The sequence below is a fragment of the Eublepharis macularius genome, chromosome 7, assembly GCF_028583425.1.
Source record: "Eublepharis macularius isolate TG4126 chromosome 7, MPM_Emac_v1.0, whole genome shotgun sequence".
NCBI lineage: Eukaryota > Metazoa > Chordata > Lepidosauria > Squamata > Eublepharidae > Eublepharis > Eublepharis macularius.
In genome coordinates, this window is record NC_072796.1 from 3,616,442 (window position 1) to 3,639,507 (window position 23,066).

At 43.0% G+C, this 23,066-nt stretch overlaps 1 protein-coding gene across 1 annotated transcript; it reads right to left on the reverse strand.

Annotated features, from left to right (window-relative positions):
- Positions 1–1,802: 1,802 nt before the first annotated feature.
- Positions 1,803–15,530, reverse strand: LOC129333293 (protocadherin Fat 2-like). Its single transcript, XM_054984827.1, has 3 exons — positions 13,116–15,530; positions 2,367–4,769; positions 1,803–1,841 (listed from the first exon to the last, which is right to left on the reverse strand). Exons 1-3 carry the CDS (start codon positions 15,528–15,530, stop codon positions 1,803–1,805), a joined length of 4,857 nt encoding a protein of 1,618 aa, XP_054840802.1.
- Between the last annotated feature and the right edge of the window lie 7,536 nt (positions 15,531–23,066).

Sequence of the window (23,066 nt, forward strand, 5' to 3'; positions counted from 1 at the left end):
TAATCTGCTTTGACCAGGCCTGCTTACTTCTAAGTGCCCAACAGGAAAAAAAAGGAACTTTTCAAAGCCAGTTAGTAAAAGCCTCCCCCATTCTTGCATGGCGCTGAAGTGATCAGCTGATCCAACACTGGACAGTCGGAAGGGAGAGTAGATGGCTGAGTCACCACCAGATAGCCTTGATTAAACAGCAGCTCCTCTCTCCAGAAGGGAGAATTGGGGAACATTTGGGGGTATTTTCCATGACAGCCTGTGTAAACACGCTGTGGATTGGTGTAGAAGCATAGAGCTGGAAGGGATCCTAAAGGTTATCCAGTCCACCCCCTGCACTATGCAGGGTATTCACAGCTACCTCCCACCACCCACATATCTCAGTGACCCCTGCTCTACTCCCAGAGGAGGGCAAAAAACCTGCAAGATAACCCTTCCTGCCTTCCCTCTCATGATCCGCCTAAATTCATGAGTAATAGAATCAGCATTGGTGTCAGATGGCCATCTAACCTCTTCTTAAAAACTTCCAAAGACGGGGAGCCCACCACTTCCCAAGGAAGCCTGTTCCACTGAGGGACTGCTCTAATTGTCAGGAAGTTCTTCCTAATGTTTAGCCAAAAACTTTTGATTTAATTTTAACTCATTGTTTCTGGTCCAACCCTCTGGGGCAACAGAAAACTTTACTCCATTGTCTACATATCAACACTTCAAATACATGAAGATGGCTATCATACCACCTCTCAGTCGTCTCCTCTCCAGGCTAAACATTCTGAGCTCCTTCAACCTTTCCTCATAGGACTTGGTCTCCACATCCCTCACCATGTTCACTGCCCTTCTCAGGACACGTTCCAGCTTGTCTATATCCCTCTTAAACTGTGGTACCCAAAACTGAACACAAAACTCTAGGTGGGGTCTAACCAGAGCAGAGTAGAGCAATACCATCACTTCTCATGATCTGGGCATTATACTTCTGTTGATACAACCCCAAACCACATTTGCCCTTTTTAGCTACCACATGACACTGCTGACTCATGTTTAGTGTATGGTCTACTAAGACCCCTAGATCTTTTCTGCACCTACTACTACCAAGACAAATCTTCCCCATCTTATCTATAACTATGCTTTTGATTTTTCCTTCCTAAATGCAGAAGTTTGCATTTATCTTTGTCGAAATTCATTTTGTTAGTTTTAACCCAGTTATCTAGCCTGTCAAGATCATCCTGAACCTTGATTCTGTCTTCTACTGTACTTGCAACCCCTCCCAATTTAGTATCATCTGCAAATTTAATGAGCTTTCCCTGTATTCCTTCATCCAAGTCATTTATAAAGATGTTGAATAACACAGGGCCCCGGACCAATCCCTGAGCCACTCCACTCACCACTTTTCTAAGAGAATGAGGAACCATTTACAAGCATTCTTTGGGTGCGATCTGTGAAACAATTACAAACCCAACTACCAGTAAAAGCATCCAAACATTTTACCAACTTTTCAACAAGAATATTATGTGGAACCTTATTAAAAGCCTTACTGAAATGAAAATAAACTATGTCCACAGCATTCCCCTGATTCAACAAAGTAGTAACTCTCTCAAAAAAAGAGCTACACAGTGAAATCGTAAGGAGAGTTACTCCAGTCTAAGCCCATTGAGTAATTCTCCTTAGGATTAAAAGCCTTACTGAAATGAAAATAAACTATGTCCACAGCATCCCCCTGATTCAACAAAGTAGTAACTCTCTCAAAAAAAGAGCTACACAGTGAAATCGTAAGGAGAGTTACTCCAGTCTAAGCCCATTGAGTAATTCTCCTTAGGATTTCACTGTAAGTCTGACATGAATTGTTCTTGTATGCATGTCTGTTTTACATCTCTTCTTGTGATCTTGCAAAATATTATTATTGACAATTGCATGATAACGGCATGTGATTAAACATGGATATATTTCTAAAGAATGAATTCTTGCTTCAGAGAATTCTATGACTTGTGATACACACACAGTATTTATAGCTGGTTCTTAACCTACATAGTTGCAGACCAAAAACAAAATAAAGATGGTTGGATCCAAACAACAGATCCAAAGGTTCCACTTATGGAAGGAGTCATTCCCTCACAAAACCAATCCTTCTGTGAACACAAACAGACCCAATACAGTGCATTGTGTACACATTGTACTAACAAAGGTACTGAACGAATGCAGATTAGTTATGAACAGAAATACAGCAGAATGTCTTCCTAGAATTTAAAGGTACGATCTTAAAAATGTAGTAATTCACTCTACATTATAATTGCCCAGAAATACCAGCTTACCTCATGGGCTGCATGTGCATCTTTTGCAATGTTTAGATTTTCTGGAAGATAACTGAAACCCAGTTCCCCAGAAACTTGCTGAGGTGTGAGTGTATTTGTACAACTTCCAATGGGAAAAATAATTTGGCTTTTTCTAGAGTCTGTGGTGAGAGAAACTTCTTGGCAATAGGAGCGAAGAAATGCTCGGACTCCATCGATCCCCACAAACTGTGAAACTGGGACTCCACTGAAATTCACACTTCCAGAATCACACAACTGGGAATTTCTCCACCTGTACAACCTGATGGCCAGCAACACAAGGAGGAAGGTGAAAAACAAGCAGGAGACGAAAGCCACAGCAACCACCAGGTAGAAGGTGAGGTCCGACTTGGGGTCTGCAGGGGTGGAGATGCTGCTCAGGTCAGTCAGTACCTCAGGGATGCTGTCGGCCAGCACCACGGTGACCGTGACTGAGGCAGAGAGAGGGGGCTGCCCATTGTCCTTCACCAAAACCACCAGGCTTTGCTTGAGAGCATCCTTGTCCAGAAAGGGGCGGGCCGTCCGGATCTCTCCAGTGTGGAGCCCTATGGTGAAGAGCCCGGGCTCTGTGGCCTTCAGCAGCTGATAGGAGAGCCAGGCATTCTGGCCAGAGTCGGCATCCACGGCCACCACCTTTGTGACCAGGTAGCCTGGCTCAGAGGAGTGGGGAGCCAGCTCTATTCCAGTGGAGCCATCAGTGGGGATAGCAGGGTACAAGATCTGGGGGCCATTGTCATTCTGATCCAGAATGAAGAGAGTCACTGAAACATTGGAGCCGAGTGGTGGAGAGCCTCCATCTTGGGCCTTAACCCAGAAATTAAGCTCCCGGAGCTCTTCATAATCAAACGGACGCAGGGCGTAGACAACCCCTGTTTCAGTGTTAACAGAGAGAAATGAGGCAACTGAAACTTTAGGGTCATTCCCATCAAGAATGGAATAAGTCACTGTACAGTTAGTACCCCAATCTGGGTCATTTGCTTCCAGAGTCATCAAGGAGGTGCCGGTAGGGTTATTCTCAAATAAATATGAGTTATAAAATTTCTGTTTAAAGATGGGTGCATTGTCATTTATATCTAATATTCTTATTGGAAGGTGGACAGTTGTTGAAAATAAAGGTGTCCCTCTGTCCGTTGCTGTGATTGTCAAATTGTAATGCTCAACAACCTCTCTATCCAGATATCCATCTGTCACCAAGGTGTAAAAATTGTCTACAGATTTTTGCAACTGAAATGGAAGGTTTGGAGGAACTGAACATGAGACCTTCCCATTTTCTCCAGAGTCTTTGTCCTTGACACGCAGCAGGGCAATTAAAGTCCCACTCTGTGAATCTTCTGGCACTGAGGTGAAGAACGATGAAAGTGTGATTTCTGGAGCATTATCATTCGCATCCATAACTGTTACAAACACCTTAGCAAGAGATGACAAACCTTCTGGGTCCTGAGCTTGGACATCTATTTCAAAAAATCCCATTTCTTCAAAGTCCAAATTCCCTTGAACTGATATTTCTCCGGTTTGTGAATTCATTAGGAATATTTGGGAAATTTTATCTGATTTTGTTCTAAATGAGTATGTTATTTCTGAATTAAGTCCTTCATCAAGGTCCGTAGCTTTCACTGTAGTTAGAACAAATCCTAGTGGAACATTTTCCAATACACTGACTTTATAAATTGGTTGGGTGAAAACGGGGGCATTGTCATTGGCGTCGAGAACAGTAACACAGATTGGCACACTCCCAGACCGGACTGGGTCTCCTCCATCAAAGGCCACTAGAACTAGATTATGAAAAGACTTTTCTTCCCTGTCCAAGGAATTCTCAAGTATCATTCCAGCATTTTTAACTCCACTTTCTCCAGTTTGTACATACAAGGAGAAATGTTTGTTAGAACTTAATTCGTATCTCTGAATAGAATTGATCCCCACATCTGGATCCACTGCATCTGCAAGGAGAAACCGTGATCCTTGAGCTGTGGTTTCTCTGATGCTAAAGGTCAGCTGTTCCATTTGGAATCTTGGAGTATTATCATTAATATCTGCTATTTCAACTTCAACAGTATAAACTTTCATTTTATCTTGAACTAGAATCTCAAATTTTAACAAGCATTTCAAAACCTGGCCACAGACCATTTCTCTGTCAATTTTTTCGCTCGTGTATAAATGTCCATTTTCCATATTGAGAGCAAAATATTGAGATTTACCTGTGGTAATGACGTGGACACCGCTGTTAGATAACTTATCCATATCCAGCTCCAGATCTTTTGCAACATTTCCCACAAAAGAACCTCTTTCAGTTTCCTCCAGAATCATATAGTGAACTTGTCCAGAAACAGGTTCCCAGGCAATCATCTTCAGGAGCCAAATTAATGTGATAATTCTGTAGTACTGAGATCTGTGATTTTCTCCCATCTCTGAATTGCTTGTATGTTTGTCTATCCACAGATTGTCTTTTCTCCTTAGACAATTCTGATTTCTAAAGCAGCAGCCTCGATATTTTCTTATTCATTTAAAAACCTTTCTGAAAATAACTTTCCTTCCTCACATGCATCTAGCAAGCTCAAGCCCAACGTCTTTGTGTTTTCCTCTGGAGGTGAGCAGGCTAAATTTCTAGCAGTTTTTTAAAAAGTGGATGAACAGCGCCGCCCAGAGCTGCATCCAATAATTTCAGCTACATAGATAACACACTCCTATTTTTCTAGGAAATAAATGTCCTTTTTGAATACATACAGTCCTAAATGTAAAGTTACAAATATATGAGGTACAGCCACTCTATACCATTTTAGTCCACTGGGTTTCTGCAGTATGTCATTCCCAAGTTATTTCTCAAATTATTTTGTTCTTTACATTGTAAAATGAAACAGAATATAAATGTGTGTATTTGTGTACCTGATTTCAATTCTGGAAAGTCCTTTTGTAGTTTTGCTACCATATACAAGAAAATACCTTATAGCCACCTAAAATACCTTATAGTCACCTGGGCTCAGGAGCACATGGTCTGCAGCTGCTAGAGGAGGTAAGGGCTTTTTGCCTTTCTTGGCTGTGGTGGGTTAAGCTGAGAAGCTAAGGGTGGTCCTCTCTAGCTTTGGGGCTTTTTGTGTGTAGTTTTGTGTTGATTTGAGTGTAGTTTTGAGGCTAAGTGTGTTTGGGCTTGATTGTGTTTGAGGGTGAGTGTGTTTGTAAGGCTGCTGGGGGTTGCTGGAGTACAAGCCACACACCCCCTTTGTGCTCACCTCCTGTGCTTAGCAGGAAGTGACCTTTTGCATTGAAAAGGCAACTGCTGGGCAGGGGCGCGAGCCTTTGGCGCGAGCCGAAGGGCGAGAGCTAAAGGGCTCTTGGCCTGTGGCTCTTAGCCGGGGGATCATAGCCGTTTTCTTTCCTCTTAGTGCGTTGTTCCTAAAACAGAATAATGAAGTCAGAATGCCAGCAGGGGGTTGGGGGCTTTCCAGTGTATTGCACTGAGTGTCACATGTATGACTATCTGCCTTCTGGTCAGAAGTCCTGGATGTGTGCTCGCTGCAAGGAGCTCCTGGTTCTTAGGGAACGAGTACGTACCCTTGAGGCCAAGGTGGCTGACCTGGAGAAGCGGAGACAGTTAGATAGGCACGAGGACAAGATTCTCAGGGACAGGATAGATGTGTCCCACTCTAAAAATGGCAGCGTTCTTGTTGTCAAGGAGAATGAGGATCTTGTGGAATCAGGGCACCGTGCTGAGGATAAGGGGAACATGCCCTCAGAAGGGACCTCTTCTTCAGTTGGTGAGCAGGTTTCCTTTCGCATCAAGGAACCATCCCTGGGTGGGGCGGGAGGGAGGCTCTTGGTAGTTGGTGATTCGATCCTTAGACAAGTAGATAGCTGGGTGGCACAACCGCGTTCTGACCGTATGGTGACTTGCCTGCCTGGTGCGAAGGTAGCGGACATTACGCGTGTTATAGATAGGCTGGTAGATAGTGCTGGGGAAGAGTCAGCGGTCGTGGTCCATGTTGGAACCAACGATGTTGGGAAATGCAGTCGTGAGGTCTTGGAACAAAACTTTAGGCTGTTAGGCAGGAGACTCAAGGCCAGGACCTCCAAGGTAGCCTTCTCAGAAGTGCTACCTGTTCCACGCGCAGGGCCAGAGAGACAAACGCAGATCAGGAGTCTCAATGCGTGGATGAGACGATGGTGTAGGGAGGAAGGGTCCAAGTTTGTTAGGCACTGGGATTCTTTTTGGGACAAGCGGGAGCTGTACAAGAGAGACGGTCTCCACTTGTCCCGAGAAGGAACCCAGCTGCTGGCACTTAAAATCAAAAAGGTGGCAGAGCAGTTTTTAAACTAAATGCTAGGGGAAAGCCGACAAGAGATAAAGTGTCTCTGGTTCAGGATGGTTCATCTCAGAGAGATGAAGGGCTAAGTATAACACTTCTACAGGGAGATAGATTAGAGTTGTCAACTGAGATGGAGACAAACAGTGCAGATGACCTAACTACGTCTCGAGGCAAAGTGTGCCGGGGAAGTTACAGGTGTTTATATACAAATGCTAGAAGTGTCCGAGGTAAAATTGGGGAGCTGGAATGTTTAGTGTTGGGCGAATCCATAGACATTGTGGGCATATCAGAAACTTGGTGGGATGAGGAAAATCAGTGGGACACGGTGATTCCTGGATATAAATTATATCGGAAGGATAGGGAGGGAAGGGTTGGTGGTGGGGTGGCTCTATATGTCAGAGAAGGTATACATTCCAGTAAGATTGAGAAGGTAACTGAATTAGATTCGCTTCTGGAAATGCTATGGGTTGAAATTACGGGCCCAAATGGAAACTTAACTGTGGGAGTTTGTTATCGCCCTCCAGATCAGAAAATAGAGGAGGATTATAAAATGATGACAGGATTAAAGATGGCTGCTAAACAAAAAAACTGTGTTGTAACGGGTGATTTTAACTACCCACACATTGACTGGGCCAATGGGTGTTCGAATCGGGGGAGAGAAAGTGAGTTTCTAGACTGTTTCAATGACTGTGCTATGGAACAGATGGTCACAGAACCTACTAGGGGGGAGGTGATCCTGGATTTGGTCCTCAGTAATGCTGAAGACCTGGTGAGAGATGTAAATGTGATTGCACCACTTGGGAACAGTGACCATAATGTTATTGAGTACAACATATGTATAAATAGGAAATTGCCAAATAAGACCAACACAGCCATGTTTAACTTCAAAAGGGGTAACTTTTCTGAGATGAGGGGGTACGTGAAGAAGAAACTGAAAGGGAAAGTAAAAAAGGTCAAAACACTTGGGGAATCTTGGAGACTATTTAAAACTACAATCCTGGAAGCTCAAATTAAATATATACCGCTGGTTAGGAAAGGCACAAATAGGTTTAGGAAAAGGCCAGCATGGTTAACAAGCAATGTAATAGAAGCTGTAAAAGGTAAAAAGGATTCTTTTAGGCAGTGGAAAACTAGTCGGAGTGAGGTTGATAAAAAGGAGCATAAGCTGTGGCAAAAAAAGTGCAAGTCTGTGATCAGACAGGCAAAAAGGGAATATGAGGAGCATATTGCAAAGAACATAAAGAAAAACAATAAACAATTCTTTAAATATATTAGAAGTAGGAAACCAGCTAGGGAGGCAGTGGGGCCCTTGGATGACCAAGGCGTAAAAGGATTACTAAAGGGTGATAGGGAAATGGCCGAGAAGCTGAATGCGTTCTTTGCTTCTGTCTTCACTGTGGAAGATAAGAAGTGCATGCCCACTCCAGAAGCACTGACTTTGGGAGGGGTTTTGAAAGACCTGAGTCACATTGAGGTGACGAGAGAGGAGGTTATGCGACTGCTAGATAATTTAAAAACTGATAAATCACCGGGCCCAGATGGCATACATCCAAGAGTTCTGAAAGAACTCAAGTGTGAACTTGTAGATCTCCTCACAAAAATATGTAATCTGTCATTAAACTCTGCATCTGTTCCTGAGGACTGGAAGGTAGCTAATGTTGTCCCCATCTTTAAAAAAGGTTCCAGGGGAGATCCGGGAAATTACAGGCCAGTCAGCCTGACGTCAATACTGGGTAAGTTGGTGGAAACTATTATCAAAAATAAAATTAGTGGGCACATTGATGACCAAAAGCTGATGAGGAAAACTCAGCATGGGTTCTGTAAGGGAAGATCTTGTCTCACCAATCTGTTAGAGTTCTTTGAGGGAGTGAACAAACAAGTGGACAAGGGAGACCCGATAGATATTGTTTATCTTGACTTCCAGAAAGCTTTTGACAAAGTTCCTCATCAAAGGCTCCTAAGTAAGCTCAGTAGCTATGGGATAAAGGGCCAAGTCCTCTTGTGGATCGAAAACTGGCTAATTAATAGGAAACAGAGAGTGAGTATAAACGGGCACTTCTCACAGTGGAGGGTGGTGAGCAGTGGGGTGCCACAGGGGTCGGTATTGGGTCCAATGCTTTTTAACTTGTTTATTAATGATTTGGAATTGGGATTAAGCAGTGAAATGGCTAAATTTGCAGATGACACGAAATTGTTCAGGGTGGTGAAAGCCAGAGAGGATTGTGAGGCACTCCAAAGGGATCTGTCGAGGCTAGAAGAGTGGGCATCCATGTGGCAAATGAGGTTCAATGTAGCCAAGTGCAAAGTAATGCACATTGGAACCAAAAATCCAAAATATAAATACAAGTTGATGGGGTCTGAACTGGCGGAGACTGACCAAGAGAGAGATCTTGGAGTCATGATAGATAACTCACTAAAAACGTCAGCACAGTGTGCGACTGCCATAAAAAAAGCTAATGCTATGCTAGGGGTTATTAGGAAAGGGATTGAAAACAAATCAGCCGGTATCATAATGCCTCTGTATAAATCGATGGTGAGGCCTCATTTGGAGTACTGTGTACAGTTCTGGTCGCCACACCTTAAAAAAGATATCATAGCACTGGAAAAAGTACAGAGAAGGGCAACTAAAATGATTAAAGGGTTGGAACACTTTCCCTATGAGGAAAGATTGAGGCGCTTGGGGCTCTTTAGCCTGGAGAAAAGACGACTGAGGGGAGACATGATAGAGGTTTACAAGATAATGCACGGGTTAGAGAAGGTAGAGAAAGATGTGTTTTTCTCCCTTTCTCACAATTCAAGAACTCGTGGGCACTCTATGAAATTATTGAGCAGTCGGGTTAGAACAGATAGAAGAAAATACTACTTTACACAAAGGGTGATAAACACATGGAATTCGTTGCCACAGGAGGTGGTGGCAGCTACAAGCATTGCCAGCTTCAAGAGGGGACTGGACAAATATATGGAGCAGAGGTCCATCAGTGGCTATTAGCCACAGGAGATAGATGGTATTCTCTTTGTGGGGAGGTGGTGCTCTGTTGTCTTGGTGCTGGAAGGAAGGCAGTGGGAGGGCATCTGGTGTCCTGGCCTCACTGACAGTCCTTTAGATGGCACTGGATTTCTAGCCACTGTGTGTGACAGAATGTTGGACTGGATGGGCCACTGGCCTGATCCAACATGGCTTTGCTTATGTTCTTATGTTCTTATAATAAACATTCGCTGGGACCAACAGCAATGCATGCCACTCCAGGTGTGCACAGGGGCTTTTCTGCCACCTCTTCCTGCAGAAGCTTCCCCCCTGGCAGAGTAGCACTTCATGGGGCACGAGAGGATGATGCAAGAAGGAACCCCTCCCCTGGAAATGTTCTCAGCTCATGCATGGGGCAGGCGGTGTAGGATGCCAGCCATTATCTTCAGGCTCCTCTCGTCTCATGAATTATTGCAGTTGGCAGATTAAAATCAAGCAATTTCCTTCTCCTTTCCTCTGACTTCTCAATCATTGCTTGGAGTTTTTCAAAGCTGTGTTTTAATGGAAATTAGTAGAAGGGGATCTATGCCCCTCCACTAACCTCAGCTGTCTTAACATGAAATTAACATGGGGGGAGGGCTAAGTGATTTCTCTACTGCCTGCACAGGTGTGTTCTAGTAAGTGGGGCTCCTCCTCGTTCATTGTTGAGGCGTTACTAACCTGTTGGTGCTGCTAACCGTGCAGGCTTATGTGCCAGGGAGGGGAGAGGGAGAACAAGAGCAGCTGCAATGAATTGTAGCAGGTGATGGACATGAACTTCATGCATCCAGCAGAAGGATGGCCACAAAGCACGGACCGAATGAAAATGACTTGGACTCTGGGGAAGCCAATCAACATGAGTTGGCCATTCCCAATACTGGGGTCTGATAATGCGAAACCTCATCTGTGCCTGGGCTGTTTTGTACTTAGTCCCATGCAGGGATTGAACTAGGGAGGGACCCCAGGTATGTGGAGCCCGTACTTTCCCACAGCACTGGGCCTGTCTCTAAAGTCTTCCCTGCCCTGGTCTGTATGGCTGATTTTGACACGAAGACCCATGGAAGATTCCAAATGCACGAGGATGGGTCTTTTTCTTGCGTGCTGGAGTAGGTGTCTGATTAATATTCCAGGAAGTGTGGGTTGTAGTCCTGCCTCTTCCATTTATTGTGTTACTGATCAGCTAGCTGCTGAGCTTTGCCTTATTCCCAGCTTCCTCCTTGGTAGAATTTTCCCTATTTCACATGAGTGCTTTTCCCTAGAGAGTTAGGGAAGCAATGACAGGGATGCCTTTTGTAAATGTTCAGCTGTGTGTTCTCTTACTGCTGTCCTAGAGATATAGTATGGGGTGTGGTGAAGCATGTGTCTCTCAGCAAAGATGAGCTCTCAACTCATGAAAAATTGGTAGGCATCTCAACTCATGAAAAATCGGTAAGCAGCTTGACTCATGAAAAATCGGTAAGCAGGTTCATAAATGGAGATGTAGTCCTTCGAATATGCAGGACTCAGGCTATTAAGAGCTTTAAAGGTAAGCACCAGCATCTTGAATTGAACTCAAAAGCATATTAGGTAGCCAATGCACTTACTTTTATATAGGCATAGTATGTGCATAGAGACTACACTCTGTCAGGAGGGGCTGCCATTTTTATCAACTGAAGCTTCTGAGTTGCCGTCAATGGCGGCCCCACAAACAGTGCATTACAATAATCAGACACACTAAAGTTCATGGATGCATAAATCCACAGTGTAGGAAGGTTAGCTGAGCCAAGAAAAACAGCCAGTCTGGTATAGGGTTAAGAGCAGTGGGACTCTAATCTGGAGAAATGGGTTTGATTCCCCACTCCTCCGCTTGAAGCCAGTTGGGTGATCTTGGGTCAGTCACAGCTTCTAGGAGCTCTCTCAGCCCCACCCACCTCACAGGGCGATTGTTGTGGGGATAATAACATACTTTGTAAACTGCTCTGAGTGGGCATTAAGTTGTCCTGAAGGATAGTATATAAATCAAATGTTGTTGTTAAAGGAGGATAATCTCTGGGTAAAAGGAAGAAGTTACTCTAAGAAAATAAGCCAGCCTGCTTATTCATCAGCAAGGTTAGAGCACAACAAAATGTGTCACTTGTGAGCTAAAGTCAGCTGAATCCCTGTGGGTTATTTAATCCCATTCAAAATATTGGCTTTCGCAACCAACATCACCTCTATCTAATTTGGATTGGATTGAAGAATGTTCACCCTAATCCACTTGAGCATGACTCTCAGATACTACCCTAAGACTGAGACTGCTGCTTCTGGGGGCATAAGGACAGTGTTATTAGCAAAATGATGCCACCATCACCAATCCAAATGCCTGCAAATATGTGCCCCGTATTGTGTTCTGTTTGATTCAACAAATTTTTTTCACTGATCTTCAAGCAATCTCTAATCTTCCTTGGGTCACTCAGGAAACAGATCAGAGGATCTAACCCGCCCTGAGCCTGCTTGCGGGGAGGGTGGGCCAAAAATCTAATCAATCAATCTATTCCATGGGGACAGAGGATGCCAGGAAGCGACTGACTGTTTGGACTGCCCTTGACAATTTCCTGTTCCAAAATGTTCTCTGTTCAACTAAAGGCTAAGCATTAAACAAGTCTGTTTCAATTTCAAAACGGGTCTATCCATATATCCTGTCAAACTGGTCCATGTGTTCCTTTATATTGTTGACCTACAGCCATTATTAAACCACAGGAGGATGTTTCAAGTATATTCAAGATATTTTGTTTGACAAATCAAAATTCAGATTTGTTTGTATGTCATATTCAACAGGAACAATTAGTAAATTTGAGCTGCTTTATATTACAATTCATTTGTTTGCATCTTTTTTGCAGTACAAGTCCCAATCCCAGTCTAGACATTTCTTAATTGATTGCCTAATTGATTGCATAGTAGTAGAAACAGTAGTTTGTATAGTACAGAATAGGGAAGATATTCCGGGGCTGAATTCCATGATAAATACCATTTGCTGACTCAGAGCCAACCTTCTAAAACCGTTAGTTGCTCACAGCCTGTGCTCAAAGTGGACTGGGGACACGGAGGTACAAATCTAGACCCCGACTAACCCAACTGCCATCTGCTCTGGAAATTTTGTAACAGAACGTCACCACATCAAAAAATTCATTTCTGCACATGTACTTTAATCTTATCCATTAGTTGCCCTTGCATAGCTGGATGGATGAGCAGAAATATGGAACTGAGAAACAAAGAAAGCACGCGTTTTATCTCTGTAGTGAGTACGGAGTGGCTGCTGTTTGGTGGCATGCTATGGTAGACGTATGGCTGAGCCATGGAAATCAAACTTGCAAATCCCACCCAAAAAAATTCAAATCCCACCAAAAAACAATTATTCAAAACCAATTTAAGCACTTCCACTGCTCAGGTCCCATGGACTGATTTAATCCACACTTTTAAAAAATGAATAACATTATGTTCTTTGCATAAATTTCTTCAGATTTAACCATAGAAAATGAAACTCACCTGTTCAGAGATCTGCCTTTCATTAGCAATGCTTGAATCATCCAGAGTTACTAAAGGACCTGATTTGTCAGAAGCGTGCTGAGGTGCAAGAGTACTTGTACAACTTCCAACGGGGAAAAGAATTTGGCTCTTCCGAGAGCAGGTAGTGAGTGAGCCATTATGGCAATAAGAATGAAGAAAAGCTCTTACTCCATCGATGCCCACAAACTGTGAAACTGGAACTCCAGTGAAATTCACACTTTGAGAGTTGCACAGATGTGAAGTTCTCCACCTGTGCAACCTGACAGCCAGCAACACAAGGAGGAAGGTGAAAAACAAGCAGGAGACAAAAGCCACAGCAACCACCAGGTAGAAGGTGAGGTCCGACTGGGGGTCTGCAGGGGCGGAGATGCTGCTCAGGTCAGTCAGTACCTCAGGGATGCTGTCGGCCAGCACCACGGTGACCGTGACTGAGGCAGAGAGAGGGGGCTGCCCATTGTCCTTCACCAAAACCACCAGGCTTTGCTTGAGAGCATCCTTGTCCAGAAAGGGACGGGCCGTCCGGATCTCTCCAGTGTGGAGCCCTATGGTGAAGAGCCCTGGCTCTGTGGCCTTGAGCAGCTGATAGGAGAGCCAGGCATTCTGGCCAGAGTCTGCATCCACGGCCACCACTTTGGTGACCAGGTAACCTGGCTCAGAAGAGTGGGGGGCCAGCTCTACTCCGGTGGAGCCATCGGTAGGGACAGAAGGATACAAGATTTGGGGGGCATTGTCGTTCCGATCCAAGATAAAAAGAGTCACTGTGATGTTGGAGCTGAGTGGTGGGGAGCCTCCATCTTGGGCCTTCACCTGGAACTTAATCTCTCTGAACTCTTCATAATCAAAGGAGCTCAAGGCATAGACAGCCCCAGTCTCAGAGTTAATAGAAAGATAAGATGAAAGTAGGACATCTCCAATGTTTGTTTCAATGATGGAATAAATTATTCTTCCATTTTCTCCACAATCAGGGTCATTTGCTTTTAAATTCAAAAGCAAATCACCTCTTTGGTTATTCTCTGCAATCTGAAAAGTGAAGGCTGTAGTTTTAAAGATGGGTGGGTTGTCATTTTCATCCAAAATTTCTGTCAGGAAGTATGCTGTTGCTGAGAGAGAAGGTGTCCCTTGATCTGTTGCTGTGATTGTGATATTGTATTCTGAGACTGACTCCCGGTCCAGGTCTTGATCAGTCTCCAGACTATAATAATTATCAAAGGATTTTTTCAACAGAAATGGAAGGGTTGCTGGTATGGAGCAAGTGACCTCGCCATTTCTCCCATCATCTCTGTCATTTATATTCACAAGGGCTATGGCACTGCCAGGAGGAGAACTTTCTAGAATCTTGCTGAAAAGTGGGGTAATTGTGATCTCTGGTGCATTATCATTTGCATCCAAGATTCTTATTACCGCTTTGGCCCGTGTAGACAATCCAGCCCCATCTTGGGCTTGTACTTCCATTTCATGGAACTTAGAATCTTCATAGTCCAAATTCCCAGTGACCGATATTTGTCCAGTGGAAGAATCCAAGCGGAATATTTTGGAAGCTTTGTCTGAAACTTTTCTAAATGAATACTTTATCTTTGAATTTATTCCCTCATCATCATCAGTCGCATTCAGCGTTAGAACTCGAGACCCTTTGGGGATATTTTCCACAACATTCACTTCGTACAGAGACGCACTAAAAACAGGAGCATTGTCATTCACATCTGTGACAGCAACACGGATTTGCACAGTGCCCGACCGGATTGGATTTCCTTTGTCTGCAGCAGTAAGAATCAGCTGATGTAGTCTCTGTTCTTCTCGATCTAATAATGTTTCAAGGACCAGCTCTGCATATTTGACTCCATCAACTCCAGTTTGTACATCCAAATAAAAGTGTTTGTTACTACTGAGGTGGTAGCTCAGGAGAGAATTAGTCCCTAGGTCTGGGTCCTGAGCCTCTGGTAAAAGAAACCTGGCCCCAGGGCCTGTATTTTCAGCAATTCTAAACTCTAGCTCCTCTATGGGGAAACTGGGTGAATTATCATTAATATCTGCTATTTCAACTTCAGCGGTGAAAAACTTCATTTTTTCTTTAACAAGTATTTTGAAATTTAATATACATTTCTCCATCTGGTGGCAAATCTGCTCCCTATCAATTACATCATTGACTAACAAATGGCCATTTTGTGAATCAAGGTCAAAATATTGCTTCATACCTCTGGAAATTATCTGGACTTCATTGTCTGAGAGCTCCTTTATATTCAGCGCAAGGTCCTTTGCAACATCTCCGACAAAAGAGCCTTTCTCCATTTCCTCAGGAATCAAATAGTGGATCTGCCCAAACGATCCTTCCCAAACAGCCACCAGGATAAAGCAAAGGAGGGTTCTGCTTTGATAGCGTAGTCCCCTTCCAGCCATTTCCGGAGAGTCACTGTCAAGTTCCAGTATTTAGTGACTTATTCTATAAAGGTGCTACAAAGACCCCACCAAAATCTTCCTAAATTTTTCTGTTTGCAGAGCCACACAAAGTATGAGTCTGAGCTTTGTGGATTCTCTCTTGAATGAGAGAAGAGCAGGGCTTCTTTAGAATTCAGAGTTCTCCTTCTTATGAGCAAACAGCGACACTCAGAGTTTTAATCAAGAATTGCACCATATCCTCCATTTTTTCCCAGTAAAAACATATACTTCAAGCAAATTCATTTATAAAATATCTGTCTTTATGTTTTTTTAAAATTTTTGTTATTTTTAGTCAACCGTTCTCACTGAGACTCAAGGTAATTCAATACAACCAACAGTTGGGACATTCTAAAACTCTGATAAATAACATCTTGTTATACATTCTAACTCACATTATGGAAGAACGCAAACATTTTATTAAAATATATCTAACAATAAATGCTGAACAGAACAAATAAGGCTTTTTTTCTAATTCAGTCTTCATTCATTTTTGGAAAAAAATTAATTTTAAAATGCAAAATACAAAGCATTAGTTTATTTAATGTTTTAAAAATTAAACTATCTATGCTTTGTTTAAAATCCAAAACAGCATTAGTTTTGCAGTCAACAAATGTTATTAAAAAACACTTTCTGAACAAAAAGGAAATCCTATTCATTTCACTTAATACCATTTCATTGCATTTCCCCCCCTAAAATTTGAATGTTCACAATACAAAGAGAAGATCCTGCAATTGTTTCTAAGCAATATAAATAGCTTTGAATTCAATACTGACCATCTCTTTGATAATAAGAATTATTTAAAAAACATGTATCCACAGATGAAGACATATGAAGTTCTTTAGGGTAAGCAAGGGTTAGAAGTGGTGCTCGTTTCTAATCCATCTGCCTGGGATTATAATTTTTAGTAAACCATGTGGTTATGTGAAAGGCTTCTTGAAATGCAACAAGATTTTTATATGGAAAGCATTTCTTTGCAGGAAATAACATGCAGCCTGGGTCTATGACAATTATTCACAAATATATTTTGTTGCAAATGTGTGTGTTAAGAAGCTGTGGAAAAACTGCAATTTCCCAGTGTGTGCAGTAAAACATGCATATGCACGTGCAGTCATTGTGGGTAGGTAGGTGTGGGGCTTCTTATATAAGCATATATAAGAATTCAGAACCAATTGGGGCATAACTGAAACAAAATTAAGTGCTTACAAATAGAAACCCATTTACTACATCTCTGTCATTAAAACCAATGGAACTTGAGAATACTTTGCCTGAATTGTTCCTTTTGTGTTCTGAAATTTTGATGCAACCTTCAAATGTGAACTTCTCATGAACTTCACTTACTCCAGAGGTTCAGGCACACTGCATTAAAAACAACAACAACAACAAATGTGCAACAGTGCTGTTTCCCTCAGTTTTTTTTATTTCTCTTTGTTTGCAGAGCTGTGTGGTATACTGTGATTTGCTTTCCTCTTTGGGAATCAATATCTGTTTCTTTGACTAAGAATGACAGCCAGAATGGGCCAAAGTCAGGATACATCATATTGGGCTAAACCAACACATTCAAAGAACTTTTGGGGGGGGGGGGGGAGAACTCAGGTTAGATCCAGTGATGCATGACAGGGAAATACATTCCATGCTGTTCCATTTCTGCAAGTAGCTATTGGCATTCATGTGACTTTTAATGAAATAACAGTCTGTACATTGAGCGATGGAATGTACAACAGATCTTACAGTTGATTTCATTTCGTTTTAAAATTGTATCAGGAGAAATACCATGGGCACACATAGATACAACTACTTGCGTTTAGCACAACTGGACCGCATGGAGTAACTTTTGCACTTCTGCTTGTATAAAGGCTGTTGTGAAATCTTCCACTTGGATCCGAGCCCACTTTTCATTCAAGGAGCTCCTTGGTGTTAAATGTGAATGAGATGCTCTTGCTATTGGCAAATTCCTCCTCTCTACCCACAGAGGGAAGGGTTTTCCTTAGCCTAATGGAGGTACACTTCTATGTATCTAAAGAAGTGAGCTCTGACTCATGAAAGATTATGCTGAAATAAATGGTTGGTATTTAGACCTGGATAGCCCAGGTGAGCCTGATCTAGATCTCAGAAGCTAAGCAGGCTTGGGCTTGGTTAATAAATGGATGGGAGACCTCCAAAGAAGACCAGGGTTGCATAAGCAGGCAACGGCAAAACTCCTCTATTAGTCTCTTGCCATGAAAATCCCACCAGGACCAAGGCTCGACTGGCCTCAACCAGGGCCAGGGCCTTTTCAGTCCTGGCCCCAACCTGGAGGAACTCTCTGTCGGAAAACACCTGGGCCCACCAAGAGCTTATATCTTTTCGGCAGGCCTGTAAGACAGAGATGTTCTGCCAGGCATACGGTTGAGGCCAGTCTTGGGAGCTTCCCTACCGGTCTCCCACCAGGGGGCTATGAAATCATCTGCCCCCTACAAGTGCAGTCACTGGAGTGTTATTAATGATTTGGGAAACTGGAGGGGGCCGCCATCTGAGATGTTGATCGTATATGTATTGTTGTCTTTGGATTTTAAATATATTTAAACGTTTTAAGTGTGTATTAAGTATATTATAGTATACGTTTAGCCCACGGGGAGGGCTAATTTATTTCAATGATGGAATAAATTATTCCTCTCTCTCTCTCTCTCTCTCTCTCTCTATATATATATATATATATATATATATAAAATTCTTTTATATAAAAATAAGTCAGCTATGACTTGAAGGCACTCTCTACCGGTGTTTAGGGCACTGCTAGTCTCCCGTGTAACCTTAGCTCCAGACATTTTAATTTACTGATGAAACTGCAAGGTGATGATTTAAACTATGAACTCTGCTTCCTTCCACTTAGTTGGTAAATTTCTTTTTAGACTGCATAACTTTGGCGCTGGCAGGAGGGAAGCAGGGGAGGGAGGGAGGGGAAGCCAGGAGGGCATCAAGGGAACGGGACCAGGTAGCCCTGCTTAAACTTATGCTCAGTGGCAGCTGCCTCCTGGATTCCAATAACATGGGGTGGAAGAAAGAAGCAGATATTTAGCGATAAAGCAAAGACACTCTGCCTTTTCAAAGAAGTACTTTCCTTCCTCTTTAATGCATCAGGCCTGCCTGCCTGCCTGCAGCTGGAAACAGAATCTTGGTCCAAGCCCTGGTGAAGTTTTGGCACAAAATAAACGAGCAGAAGAGGCATGGAGGACTGGGGAGATTGTGGGAAAGTAACGTGACTTTGTTAAGTTTGAATTTTAGACTTCAGTTTCAGCTGAATTTTAGAGGGGAATAGCATGTATTTGCTCATAGGCTGTAGTTTGCTGATGGGATCTCTGTTTAATTTCTAAAGAGAAGAAAGCTGGGGTTATAATCTGTGTAGGAGATAACAGCATCACTCTCTAAAGCCTGCTTCTTAATTTTAAATGTGTGGTGGGAGAGGACAGTGCAGCTGCTTAGTGACTGATGTTAGGCACACACCAAAGGAAAAAGAAATGCAAGTTTGTTGCTAAACAAGCACAGCATCTTCCGAGCTTCCGTTAAGGCTCTCCAGCTCTTATGGGGCCAGTAGAAGTAGTAGTAGTAATAGCTGTGCTTATATACCACTCTTCTAGACAGATTAGTGCCTCACCCAGAGTGGTGAACAAGTTAATGTTATTATTATCCCCACAATACAGCTGGGGAAACTGGGGCTGAGAGGAGGGGCTTACCCAAGGCCACCTGCTGAGCTCTTGGCAGCAGCGGGATTCAAACCAGTAGAGTATTGATTTGCAACCTAACCACTTAACCAGCTCCTCCCCTCTAGTCAGCAGAGCTCCTCTGAAAACTCCCCGCCTCTATGTTTATTATAAGGCCATTTCTCTAGCTTACAAAGCATCTGCATAGAGTGGGGAGGCAAAAGCACTTTGCTTGTGCTCAGAGATTTGTGCTCAGAGATAGTTTCCTTATTATTCTTTGTCATTCCTGTTTAAGAATCTGGAGCCATAGATGCACTTGTTGAGGTTAGGCTGATCAAGCCAACCTCAGTCAGCACATCTGCGGCTTCAGCAGCCGCTACAAATGGCCACACTGCCCTCTAAATGGTATATAGCCAATATATAGTGTCTGTATGTATAGCAGGTGCCAGGTGGAAGTAGAGCCTGCTTAAAGCACTTAAAGTTGTTTATGTTTCCTCTGACACTTTCAAAATCATTTCTGTACATTTGTTTCATAATCCCTACAACAACCTTGTAAAGTAGCCCATCTTATTGCCACAGAAGGGGCAAGGCTGCCACCTACACACATAATATTAACATTCAGTGAAGGATTGCAAGATGACAGGTAGGGGTCCAAGGAAAGCCCTCTCTTAAGCAGGTTTATAGTACATAAATGTAGCGCTCTTTTTACACTCCAACGGGAGGTGGTGGAGAGAGCTCTCAAGTCATAGTTGACTTATGGCGACCCCTGGTGGGGTTTTCAGGGCAAAAGACTATCAGAGGTGGTTTGCTATTTCCTGCCTCTGCAACCCTGGTCCTTGCTGGAGGGCTCCCATCCAATTACTAACCAAGGCCAACCCTGCTTAGCTTCTGAGATCTGACAAGAGCAGGCTCACCTGGTCTATCCGAAGTCTACACTTGAATAGGAAGGGGGACTTAACTAAAGATCTGATATTTGCGCAGATCTTTCATTCGCATCCCCTTTTTTCTCTCTCACCCACAATTTTGCACCTCTAGTCCTCAAGACTTAACTCATTAGACCCCCATTAGATCTTAATTATCTTAAAGCCTTCACAGTTGCCAGTTCCTGTTGGATGGTTCAGAGTGCCGCTCTCACTGGCTCCTGATTTGCGGAGGAGGGGCGGCATTTCTGTGCTGGGCTTATGTTTCCCTGTGAAGCTCTGAACTCTTTCCACCTGGGATACCAACCCCCATTCTGGAGTTCATTCAGCCTGGGATGAAATGGAAAGTGAGTCAGTTGTTGATTTTCAAATCCTCAAGTTGCATTTCTTGAACGTGAGGAATGCACAACAGAAAGGGTGCCGCATAGTACAAGAAGGCAGAGGAACAAAAACCTACAGCGGTAAATTTAAAGACACAGTACCAATTCTTAGAGCATATAATGTACAAAGGCTTAATAATAGTATATGAATGACACACAACAATACCAAACACAGTTCACAAAACTCTAAAAGTTCAAAGTTAATGGAAATTCTTCCGTAAGTCTCTGAATGGATTCCAAAAAACAGGTAAGCAAGGAAACAGCTCCCTGGAGGTGAATCCCATGGAGATGCTCAACGTGCTGTAGAAAGGACCCAGCTATCAACAACTCAACAGGTCGCGCTGGACTCCTGTTTCGGTGTGGCTTTTTCAAGAGTGTTGACAACCAGCAAACAATCATAATTTCTACAACGAATACAAAACTTCAGTACTATCACAAGTCATGAGCCACAGTAAATTAACAAGTCAATAAATACATACTTACAATTTCCAAGACGAAACAGTCAGAACACAGTTCTCTCTCTTCCCATATGGGTAACCCAGATACTCATGTAGAGATGAACGGAAGCGTCATATATAAATAACATCAATCAGTAAGGCATGCAAACCACAGCTTAGAGGGGCAATGCCCTTCCCATAGGCTTCGATCCAATTTGAAGTAACAGAGATTACATATAGGTACATGGGTACACATAGGTACATGGGTAATCACAAGTAACAGGACCAGTCCGGTATTTGATTTAAATCCTTTGGAGCCAAAGTGCCCAATTTAAAAATCCAGAAAGACTCCCTCCGTAACAGCTCCTGTTGAATGTTATTCGTATTGGGGGGCTTGATCGCCTGTAACACCAAAAATTTAAAGTCCCTGGGGTCTCTGTGATGTTCTGTAAAATGCTGGACGAGAGGTGCTTCAAGATGTTTGTTCCTAATTCAAGATATGTGTTCCTGCATCTGGATTTTAACAGGTCTACTTATACTACCTATGTAAATGAGAGAGCAGGAACAAACGATCAGGTAAATTACATTGGCCGTATCGCATGTTGAAAAATCATGGAGGGTGATAAGATATCTCATATCCCCTTCCAATAGTCTAGACCCCTCAATAGCCAAATCACAGATGTTACACCTCTGGCATTTAAAGTGTCCTCTCGGTTGCTGTTTTTTGGGGGTAGTATGTGAAAAATCTGACCTAATCAGTGAGTCCCTCAAATTCCTAGTGCGTCTAAAACCGATCATGGGAGCCTGTTCACAACCTGGAATCTCATTTAGTAAGTACCAGTGCCGTCTCACTATCCTGGAGATCTCACCTGCTAGTGGTGTGTACTCTATAGACCAATACAGCAGATCCCGCTTACGTCTCTCCTTTGGTGTAAATAGAGAGTCTCTGGATATAACCAATATACGTATGGCCGCTGCCTCAATCACTTTTCTGGGATAACCCCTTGCCAAGAGATCACGAGTTAACCTCCCTTTGGCCACAGCATAATCATCAGCATTGGAGGCATTTCTAAACAGCCGCAAAAACTGCCCGGAGGGTAAATTGCGTTTCAAGTGGAGAGGATGGAATTATTCATAGTGCAGATAAGAATTCCTGTCAGTGGATTTACGAAAAGGCCGAATGCTAATGGTGTTTCTGGCATTTCTATATGTGGTGACATCAAGAAAATTAGTGCTCTCCTTGGTTGTTGTGGATTTTCTGGGCTGTATAGCCGTGGTCTTGGCATTGTAGTTCCTGACATTTCGCCAACAGCTGCTGGCGAAACGTCAGGAACTACAATGCCAAGACCACGGCTATACAGCCTGGAAAATCCACAACAACCATCATTCTCCGGCCACGAAAGCCTTCGACAATTCAATGCTCTCCTTACTCACTTGCCAGTATTGTATATGAGGATTCCTAGAATTAAGCCCGTGCCCCATAGCCTCTGCCGAATTAGCATCCTTACACAGCATTATGTTTGCTGGTTGTCAACACTCCTGAAAAAGCCACATCGAAACAGGAGTCCAGCGTGACCTGTTGAGTTGTTGATAGCTGAGTCCTTTCTACAGCACGTTGAGCATCTCCACGGGATTCACCTTCAGGGAGCTTTTTCCTTGCTTACCTGTTTTTTGGAATCCATTCAGAGACTTACGGAAGAATTTCCATTAACTTTGAACTTTTAGAGTTTTGTGAACTGTGTTTGGTATTGTTGTGTGTCATTCATATACCATTATTAGGCCTTTGTACATTATATGCTCTAAGAATTGGTACTGTGTCCTTAAATTGACTGCTGTAGGCTTTTGTTCCTCTTTCTTGAAGGTGAGGGCAAATCAGACATCGTTAATTTTCAATATGTGTCTTGTCAAACTCTGTTTCCTTGTTGACTACCTGGCCTTGGTTGAAAATGTATCTGGATTGAGTTTTGCACTTTTTGTGCACGCACATTTGCTAATTTTGTGGGGGGGCTGGTAATCTACTCAGTGCCTGCATCAAACTGCTGGAACCTGAGAACATAAGGAGGCTGTTTCCTTGTTACAAAAA

Bases quoted from the DNA above. Each gene is read 5' to 3' on its own strand.
- LOC129333293 (XM_054984827.1), bottom strand. From the start codon at position 15,530: ATGGCTGGAAGGGGACTACGCTATCAAAGCAGAACCCTCCTTTGCTTT. The intron at 4,770-13,115 runs GTGAGTTTCATT...TTTAGAAATCAG, and splicing joins AAAGGCAGATCTCTGAACAG to AATTGTCTAAGGAGAAAAGA. The intron at 1,842-2,366 runs GTTTCTGGGGAA...GATGTAAAACAG, and splicing joins ATACACTCACACCTCAGCAA to ACATGCATACAAGAACAATT.